General features: G+C 37.7%; 2 protein-coding genes across 2 annotated transcripts; both read left to right on the plus strand.

Moving 5' to 3' along the window:
• The first annotated feature begins 71 nt into the window (after positions 1-71).
• On the plus strand, positions 72-7,032 carry LOC310723650 (kelch-like protein 9). The gene is made up of 8 exons (XM_083537000.1): positions 72-590; positions 914-1,028; positions 2,159-2,444; positions 2,563-2,695; positions 2,809-3,005; positions 3,104-3,947; positions 4,607-4,720; positions 5,508-7,032. The coding sequence occupies exons 2-8, from the start codon at positions 1,024-1,026 to the stop codon at positions 6,002-6,004; spliced, it is 2,076 nt and encodes a 691-aa protein (XP_083393126.1). The 5' UTR covers positions 72-590; positions 914-1,023; the 3' UTR covers positions 6,005-7,032.
• A 136-nt stretch (positions 7,033-7,168) lies between these two features.
• hsd3b1 (hydroxy-delta-5-steroid dehydrogenase, 3 beta- and steroid delta-isomerase 1) lies at positions 7,169-10,124 on the plus strand. The gene is made up of 3 exons (XM_083537118.1): positions 7,169-7,659; positions 7,925-8,089; positions 8,997-10,124. Exons 1-3 carry the CDS (start codon positions 7,509-7,511, stop codon positions 9,803-9,805), a joined length of 1,125 nt encoding a protein of 374 aa, XP_083393244.1. The 5' UTR covers positions 7,169-7,508; the 3' UTR covers positions 9,806-10,124.
• The last annotated feature ends 256 nt before the right edge of the window (positions 10,125-10,380 follow it).

Consider the following 10,380-nt stretch of genomic DNA (forward strand, 5'->3'; position numbering starts at 1 on the left):
TATGATAAGGATAAAAGTTATTTAACAAAGTTACATTCTCCACAACTAATGCATAGACTCGATTTACTTATTTAATGTCAACTCCACAATGGTATAATGAGTGAAGGTATAGCACATATATATATGTGGTGCTTGACACAATTCTTCTTGACACAACTATTTAAAGTAAACTGTAATCTTTGGTGTGGTCTGCTATTTTTTGCAGTGTTAAAAAAGCACTAAAGGCAAGACATCAAAGAATAGGGAACACCACTGTAATGCAAGAGACATTGGGATTAGATGATGAGAGTGGATGTATATGCAAATACACCCACACAAGCACACAAACCCCAGGTCACAGTGTATCCATGTGTCCCTTAATGTCTGTATCGAAAATTGCTAAAACCCTTGATCGAGAAATATAGCATTTAAAAGAGGAAGAAATGTGTCCATGTGACTTAGTAAGACACAGACAAAAAAATAAGAAAAGAGAAGTGACACAGGAAGTTGAGTGGCTTGTGGTAAACAGCACATTGCAGTAGCAGTAAGGATGCTTAGTGCTGTGATGTGAAAAGAAGGCCTTGAACCTTCACAGAACGTATCAGTGTTCGGTAAGTTCCTGTATAGGAAACCCTTTTCTTCCATTTTTTAAGGAAATGCTATGATATTATGAACATTTTTTATTATTTATTTGCTGTAAAATCTTTGTTCTATATGATCTATGGATTTGGGGGGCATCTAATTATGAGTGGTGCAAAGGTCATTGCATGTTTAAGTGTAAATGATGTGTTTATGTAAGTATGTAAATGACTGTATTTGAAAGTTTTGGACACGTACTTTGTGTTATGCTATGTTACACCTGTTCTGGTGGGTTTTTTTTTTATATAGGCTGCATACAAGGTCTTGCTAACCTCGTTTCACTTCCTTTTTTTAGACACTCAGTTCTATGAAAGTGTTTTCAGTGTGATCCCAGAACGACATTTAAACGTTCTTTTGCCTGAAGTGAATACAGTGACAAGCGATTGTTATTTTAACTTCACAAACATGGGGTAAGATTGTTTTCTGTTAATTCTTTTGTTCATTTTAAAATTATAAGGTATTTTTATCAGCGAAGCTTTAAAAAGAATTGGCATAAATTAATGTAATATTATTGAACTTTGCATTGTAAATACAGATTATTTACTATATACTGATCATAATCTATATGTAAATGCCAACTGCTCAATGCTGCTTAACTGTTGTATAGATTATATGGGACTGACTAAAAATACAATTGTTTAGAAAAACATTTTTTTGACAATGTTAAATGAGGTTCTTTGTACGCTTGGTTGGTTAAGTGTGTACTTGTATGCATAGTCTGAGAACATGCAGAGTATTTTCAGATGCCACTGTCTAATTGATCCTTGCTTGTAGACACCCTTTTATAGATCACTTATCCTGTGCAAATTAAGCAAACATTTTAATAAACTTTTGGTTGATGAGCCACTTTAAATATAGATTGGCACTTCACCGCAATACAGGTTTTACGCATATACCAGATGCTTTATTCAACGCACTTACAGCTAAGCAGGGCAGATGTTAAGCAGGGCTTTTGTTTTTTTTTGTCTTTTGGATCATTTAGAAAGGTTCTGCAATTTCCCAAGCCCTCTGACATTATTATATATTCACCCCCTTTAAGTTCTTTTTGCATTCATCTTTGGTCTTGTTTTTTATTTTTTGATAAAATATTCTGGTTAAATTTAACCAAGAGAACTTCCTAATATTTTCCTTTCAAAAACTCCACATGCTTACCTTTGTGGACTGAACATTTATCATTGAACAATAAATATTGTGTGAGGTCAGCATAAACATGGACCAAACTGTCTCTAAAATGTAAGAAATTATAACATTTTGAATATGTAATGTGTTTTAGTTATAGAAAATATAGTAAATGTATGACTCCTGGTAAAGATCAGATGCATGCCTGTCTTTTTTCCCATGTTTTGTAAAGGTTTTCAGGTCAAAGCCCCAAGTGCACAGTATTGCATTTTTGTTTAGCCCATGAAACCATTAATACTTACTTACTTTGTCATGCCTGTCAGATAAGACTGGTGAACAACAAAAATTGGGTGTGTGAACAATTTTTGAGTACAAGAATGAAATAAATCCAAATGTATTCAGTTTAAAAGCTTTCTTTTAGAAACAGCGGAGAGGAGGGAAAACTACACCGAAAACTGTCTCGCATAGGAAGCAGGAGTCAGAGAGAACCTCCAAGGCCCCCACCTCAAGTGGAAAGGCCTCCACCTGTCGCTCCACCCAGACAACCTGAACCTGCTCCAAAACCTCCTGAGGGTGCAGCAAAGCCTATATGTCCTGCTCCTAAAGTCTCTCCAAAGCCCCCTGATGCCTCCTTAAAGCCTAGTATTCCTCCCAAGCCTCAAATACAGGTGTTCAGTAGCACAAAGCATGGAAATGCCATACTTAAGGTAAAGAATATTACTAATTCTGATTCAATTAAAATTTGTGTTGCCCTATTTTTATTAGGATAGAATAAAACAGTATGCTAATAATCTTGTACCAACATTGAGTGTAATGTTTTGTCAGGGTCTGGATCATTTTCGCTGTGATGAAACCTTGTGTGATGTCACTCTGATACCTGGCGATAGCACTGAAACCTTTCCAGTTCACAGAGTGATCATGGCTTCAGCCAGCGACTACTTTAAAGCCATGTTCACAGGTGAATCCTGATTATATGAAATGAACTTATGTACGTCCTTAGTGCTCAAATAAATGATTCAGATTATACATTTTCTAACACAAACTTTTTATGAATGGCTCCCTATCTGGCAGGTGGAATGAAAGAACAGGAGCTGACTGAAATTAAACTACATGGAGTGAGCAGCACAGGCCTGAAGAACATTATTGAGTTTATTTATACCTCTCAGCTAAGTCTGAACTTAAGCACCCTCCAAGACACTCTGGAGGCTGCCAGTTTCCTCCAGGTGCTTCCAGTTCTCAACTTCTGCAATCAGCTACTTAGCAGTGAGGTATGTAACTTTCATATTTTTCAGAATTCTGAAATTGCTCGATCAAAATCTGATATTGTTTTGAAAGTATGTATCCCCCCTGCCCCCCCATATGTCAGGTCACCATAGAAAACTGTACAGAGGTTGAACGCATTGCTAACGATCTTCTTCTGGAGGACGTCCAGACCCACATACACAACTTTGTCTGTCAGAACTTCTCAGCTCTAGTGCAGAGTGGTCATTTTCTGCAGCTTTCTGAGGCCAGTATTGCACATGCCCTTTCAAGTGATTCATTGAAGGGATTCTCCGAGATGGAACTTTATCGCACTGCCCGTGCTTGGCTGGCACATAAATCTAGTGAACGCCGGCCTGCAGCCTACACCTTGATGCGCCACATTCGCTTTCCTCTAATGAGCCCTGCTGAACTCCTACAGATATCTCAGGAGGACCAGGTTGGGGAGGGAAGCATAGAGGAAAAGGAAGGCAAGGAGCCATTCATGCGTTCTGACACAGCTTGCGTAAACCTACTCTTGGAGGCTAGCAACTACCAGATGTTGCCGTTCCTTCAGCCATTGCTCCAGACAGAGAGGACGCGCATTCGGTCAGATACAACACACTTACTGGCTCTGGGTGGGGTGATGAGGCAACAGCTAGTTGTGAGCAGGGAGCTTAGGCTGTATGATGAGGAAGCTGGAGGCTTCTGGAGAGCCCTCCAGCCAATGGAAATGCCTCGCTACCAGCATGGTGTGGCTCTTCTAGGGGGCTTTCTGTACATTGTAGGAGGGCAGAGCACTTATGACACAAAGGGTAAGACCGCAGTGGACAGTGCATACAGGTACGACCCTCGTTTTGATCGCTGGCTGCAGGTGGCTTCCCTGAATGAGAAGCGGACATTCTTCCATCTGAGTGCTCTGAAGGGGAAGCTCTATGCTGCTGGGGGGAGAAATGCCACTGGTGAGATTGGTAAGTTTCAGAAATTTGGATACATCTTCAAATCTGACTCTAACTAGTAGATCACTTTTGTACATGATTTAAAGTTCTCCCAAGAATGCATCAAAAGCACTCCCATTCTTGCTGTAATATGATTATATGGATGAAATAAATAACTGCTTAAATATCTATGGTCAGTTGGTAGGTCAAGAATCACATTCCTCGCTCTCATAAATATGTATGTTTCTATTATCCTTCATCATAGTAGTTCCCAAATAATAACTATATGGCCAAAAGTATGTGGATACCTGACCATCACATCCATATGCACATTTGTCTAGAAATGTTTGTATGCTGCAGCATTATGATTTCCCTCTACTGGAACAGAAGGGGCCAAACCTCTTCCATCATGACAATGCTGATGTGCACAAATTGAGGCACATATAGACATAGTTAGCCAAAGCAAGAAGAAAGAGGACATCAGCTCTATACTAGTGCCATGCTTTTGAAATGGACACATATGAGTGTGATGATATACTATATATATAGTAACTGAATGATAATTGAGACCTTAAGTACTTAAAACTGACGTTAATCTTGATTGACACTTTCACAATAAGTTTGTCTATTTATATACAAAAGTCTTGGGAATACGGCAAACTATAAATTTCTAGTAAATATCTTCCCCACAGACACGGTGGAGTGTTACAACCTGAGCAAGAATGAGTGGACCTTAGTTGCACCTATGAGCGAGCCTCATTATGGCCATGCTGGTACAGTACACGGAGGACTAATGTATGTGTCAGGTAAGTAACAATGGTCTATAAAAGATGACAAATTATACAACAATGTCTGGTTAATCCCTTACGAGGGAAATATCAAGGTCCGTGACGTCGGAGTGACGTGGGGCCGCCTTCCCGTGGGCTCACCACCTGCAGGAGGGACCGTAAAGGACGGTGCTTTGAGGATTGGGCAGCAGTCAAAGGCGGGGGCCTGCTTAGACTGCTGCCCCCGCGACCCGAATTACGGATAAGCGGGAGAAAATGAATGAATGAATGAATGTCTGGTTAAATGACAAAAAAATATATAGTTGAGATATAAATGGAGTACTTTATGTAACTAATTTAGACCCATAAAGTGTCATTTCTTTTCATTTAGTCTGCCTAGGCACTTTAATTAAATGTGTAACCAATGATCCCATACAGGTATTTTTACACAGGTTTATTGCTACAGTATTAACAGTATCTAGTAACTCTCACATAAAACCCTTCATACTAAGAATGAGATTGTTAAAAACATTAATTTCATAGGAATATATTGGTTGCTGGATTCTTTTAAAAAATACTGACCTTTGCTCAAATGCGTGAGAGCTATGAGTAGCCTGAAAGACCGAAAGAAGTGGGTGGGGGGGTTGGTATTCAAGTGAGGTCATATAGTTTGCACTCCTAACCACATCCTTCCTGCTGACAGTTATTACAAACTTACAAAGGCTTGACAAACCAGTGAACAAGTAAAACATCTCTTCAAGGATGCAAAATCAACATAGTGTTTAACACAACAAACTTTTTGTCAATATTTATTTTCCTTCATTAGGAGGAATAACGAGAGATGCTTTCCAGAAAGAGTTGTGTTGTTATAACCCAGACACAGACACGTGGAGTCGTCGTGCAGACATGATGGAACTTCGTGGACTTCACTGCATGTGCACACAAGAAGACCGACTCTATGTTATAGGTGGAAACCACTTCCGTGGAACAAATGACTATGATGATGTTCTCAGCTGTGAATACTACACTCCTGCAGTTGACCAATGGACGGTGGTGGCTCCGATGCCCCGTGGTCAGAGTGATGTTGGCGTGGCCGTGTTTAAAGGCAGAATTTATGTGGTAGGAGGCTATTCTTGGAACAGTCGTTGTATGGTCGACATTGTGCAGTGTTATGACCCTGAAAAAGATGAGTGGGAGAGGGTTTTTAATGTGCTAGAGCCTTTAGGGGGTATACGTGCTTGCACAATGACGGTACATCGTCCAAGTGGGTCTGTAGATGAAGTGCAGTTACAGGAATGCCCTCTCCAAACAACGAAGAGCTGAGGAACAGTGAAAAAATGTTTTGGCATGTCTAAATCATACACAAGTAAAGTATATACTATATTTGTTTTACATTTTAATGGAGAGTGGAGAATTTTGAAAAATTAGACGGGGCCTCTTTATAAACACCATATAAAATATACTTTACATTATATGGGCCTATGAAATTCCATTTAATTTGATTTATGTGGCCTTTTAAGTCTTATGGCCACTCTTGCTTTTGTACCTACTGCTGCTAAGGAGTACAGTATGCTTATAGAGTCTTGAGGGACAAGAGTGGAAACTGTCTTTTTTGTTTGTGTGCATTGTGTGTATTATTCTACTCTTTTTACTCTTTGCATAGCATTAACAAAACATAAAGCCTACTTTTTATACAAGCTCAGAGTAGCTGAAAAGCATTCCAGACATACTATGATATCTGATAAAAACACATTTACCAAATGTGTATCATTCTGCTGACCACAGACTGTGGTGTAAAAACAATGGTTTTTAAACCGTTACTTTAATATGCCACTTCAGAAAAGAATTATTAGGAAAGAATGTATACAGTTCAAGCTCTAGAGCTTACTTTGGTCAAATACAAAAGAGTAGAAGTTGCAATAGAATAAATAAAAAAACCCTGGGCAATTCTGTGTTGCCAGTTCACATACCAGCATGTTTTCCAGATGTGCAGGAAAGTGCAAAGACTGGATTATTCAAATTATTATTTATTTAAGTTAAAAACTTGTTTAAGTATGTTTAAAGTAAATTTTCACCAGGAATAACTTATCTAAATGGTAACTATGCTGTCCATTATGCTATACTGTATATTGTACATTTATTGTTTATATTTAGCCAATGTTAATTTTCTTTTACTATATTTTGGACAGTTGAATGTGGCTCAAATGTGCTTTATTCTGGAGTTTTATTGCAAATAACACATGGCTTTGTGACAATATACAGAACTGGCTAAAGCAGTGATGATGTATATTGTATATTGTATGTATATTGTTTTCTTTTGCTCAAATGTTTCATTAAAGCAATAGCAAAAACACTTGTTATGATGTGGAAATACACTCTGGATATCTATTGCAGCACACACAATCATGAAAACATCAGTTGGGTGAATATCCTTTGTTAAGAATGGTCTTTATCACTTCTGTATTGTTCCAGAGATGTATGGAAATCTATGGGAAAATGTATTGACCCTGTTTTATTGTCTCATGGTGGCCCAGCATGTTAGACTTTTTCCCTTTAATTTGTCATACTGTTCTCTTGAAACAGACCCTAAAAGAAAAATGCAGACCTCTGACCAATATGCCCTTGACAGTTTAGTCCTCATAGAGTGCTTTTCTTCCAGTACTCTTATCTCTAAAGTGGCATTGGATTTGTCCTTGGCAGATAGCTTAAAAACATGCCTCCCTTTTCATCGCTCTGTCTTCAGACATCAGCAGTTCTCATCCCTGGGTGTCTCAGCAATCTTTTTCTCCTTGTCTCTGAAACATTCTAGGCAGCAAAACCTGTAGTTATGTCTTTTACCGGAGATGTGTGTGTGGTAACAGGGGCATGTGGATTTCTTGGAGGAAAGCTAGTTAAGCTTTTACTAGAGGAAGAGAATCTGGCAGAGATTCGACTGTTAGACCTATGTATTCAACCTGAACTCATACAGTCACTAGAAGGTAAATGTGCATCCTTATAATTCTTTTAAGAATTTCTTCTTAATTCTCTATGGAACTTTGAAATGTTTCACTTTTTTACTGAGATATATAATACATTGTTAGAGGTAATGTAAAATGCAAAATGCTAATTATTGCTTGCATTAATATAATACAATTTACAAAAAGATCAACCACGTGTTCCTGTAAATGTTTAGCTTTGGATAAAATGTTTGGATAAAAAAAAAACAAGCAATAAGTTGTAACGTTCAATCATTGTGGCTGTTAGAATGCCAGGGTGAAACAAAACTGAGTACATTTGAAGGCGACATCAGGGACAGTGACCTACTGAAGAAAGTATGTAAAGGAGCATCTATCATTTTCCACACTGCCTCTCTGATCGATGTCACTGGAGCTAAGAACTACAGTGAACTGCATGGAATAAATGTCAAAGGTGAGGAGTTATTATGACGATTTGTTTTTTTTTACCCAGCATTTATTCACAAGCCTATTATAAACATAAACTGAACAACATATGCTTATGGACAATTTTATACCTTTAATATGTTGTAATTAACAAGAATCATATTGAATGATGTTTGACTTCTAATGATTGAAAGCTACAAGTAATTTACAAGTAAGCTACTAAGCTAATTTACAAGTAAGCTACAAGAGAAAGCCTGTAATGATTAATATATTCTGATTAGAGATAAAGCCAAATAATATATGAATGCATTATTCAGGATAGATCTACAAATTAAATCCTAAATAACTATGAGCTCGATCTGATATTTACTCTGAATGATCAAATTGTAGACAGGCCACCAATTATGAATTAGAGTGTTTCTGCTGTGGTTGAGGAACTGTTGTTTTTTTTTATTAATCTGTATGTCCATCAGGTCAAATAGATATTCTTGTTAGGTCAATATATCAAAAAGTGATCAATTGTTTGTAGAATATATAAGGAATTGTCATTTCATCCAGCAAATGAACTGATGTGTAGGTTTTGAAATTATTCATATACACAGCAAAGTCAGTACTTCAGTACTTCTGGTTCTGTACGATTCATATTTTAGACCTTTTAGCCATACAACTCAGCAAAAAAAATATTATATTTGTTGGTAGCAGTGACATCAGGTTCTACTTTTGTACTTGTTTTTTTTCCACTGAGGAAGTTAGAAAAAAGGTTAAAAAAAAATGTTTAACCTCTTGCTTAAATCTGAATGGAGATAAAAGAAAATGTAATTATAAAAATATTTGAAGCAGATTCAGAAAATGATACCTCTGTTTTTCACCTCTAATACAGAGGCAACCGAGTTTTAAGTGTCTGAATGCAAATACATCATTTTCTTTTGTTTTAGGTACCAAATTGCTTCTCGAGGCATGTATCCAGGAGAATGTTGCTTCATTTATATACACTAGTAGCATTGAGGTTGCTGGTCCAAATCATCGCGGTGACCCAATCATAAATGGCAATGAGGACACTGTGTACAACTCTTACTTAAAGTTTCCCTACAGCCAGACCAAAAAAGAAGCTGAGCAGCTTTGTCTTAATGCCCAGGATGAAATACTTCAAAATGGGGGCCGGCTGGCTACCTGTGTTCTCAGGCCAATGTATATATATGGAGAGGGCTGCCGTTTTACTTTAGGCCATCTGAGGGATGGAATTCAGAATGGCGATGTGTTACTGAGGACTTCACGACGTGAAGCTGTAGTCAATCCTGTTTATGTGGGAAACGCAACTCTTGCACATCTGCAGGCTGCACGAGCTCTGAGAGATCCAGAGAAGAGAGCTGTGGTTGGGGGAAACTTTTACTACATCTCAGATGACACTCCACCTGTCAGCTATTCTGACTTCAACCATGCTGTCCTGTTACCACTTGGTTTTAGCATACAGGAGAGACTCTTTCTACCTTTCTCCATTCTGTACCTTATCTGCTTCCTCATGGAGGTGGTCCAACTTATGCTCCGCCCCTTTCTTCGCTTTGCTCCACCACTGAATAGGCAGCTCCTGATAATGTTAAACACACCTTTCACCTTCTCTTATCAAAAGGCCCACCGAGATCTGGGATACACTCCTCGTTATAACTGGGCAGAGGCACGTAAACGTACTACTGATTGGTTAGCATCTGTCTTACCCGGAGAAAGACAAAGAATCAATATGAAATAAAAATTTGTAATTGAGTTCGGTAATTATGTACTTTTTGTTTTGATAGAATAGAATAGAATTTGACTGCTTAAAATCTCATTTCTGTTTAGAAGATACCTGCAGAAACTTAAAAAATAAAAAATAAAGAATTATTCAAATCATATCAAGAAACCAAAGAAACAAAAGTAAGATTTTTTTTTTTTTTACCATGATTGTTTTATTTTGATCCAAAATGTGGACTATGTAAAATGTGTAATCAGTTTTGTTATTGGAATGATTTACCTTTATTTGACATAATGTAATCAGTGCAAAAATGCAATCAATAAAGATAAACATTGTATTTACTGTCTATGCACTTTTTAAGTTCTGGGTTGAGTATATCTACACAATTTGGTGCATTTTAATTGGAATCATTAACAGTAAATACACCAAAAAATAGATTAAATCAAGAGTTTAAGCCATTGTCCCACAGCTCTTCAATCCCATGGTAAAAATAAGTTTCAGATGTTTGAAATGAGCAGTGCCAAAGTGCAGAGTCCAGCGGCACAACACAAACAAGCATTAAAGCCTAGTGAGGTCATGGAACCAGCTGCACC

The sequence above is a fragment of the Silurus aristotelis genome, assembly GCF_946808225.1.
Source record: "Silurus aristotelis genome assembly, chromosome: 3".
In the NCBI taxonomy this organism is placed as follows: domain Eukaryota; kingdom Metazoa; phylum Chordata; class Actinopteri; order Siluriformes; family Siluridae; genus Silurus; species Silurus aristotelis.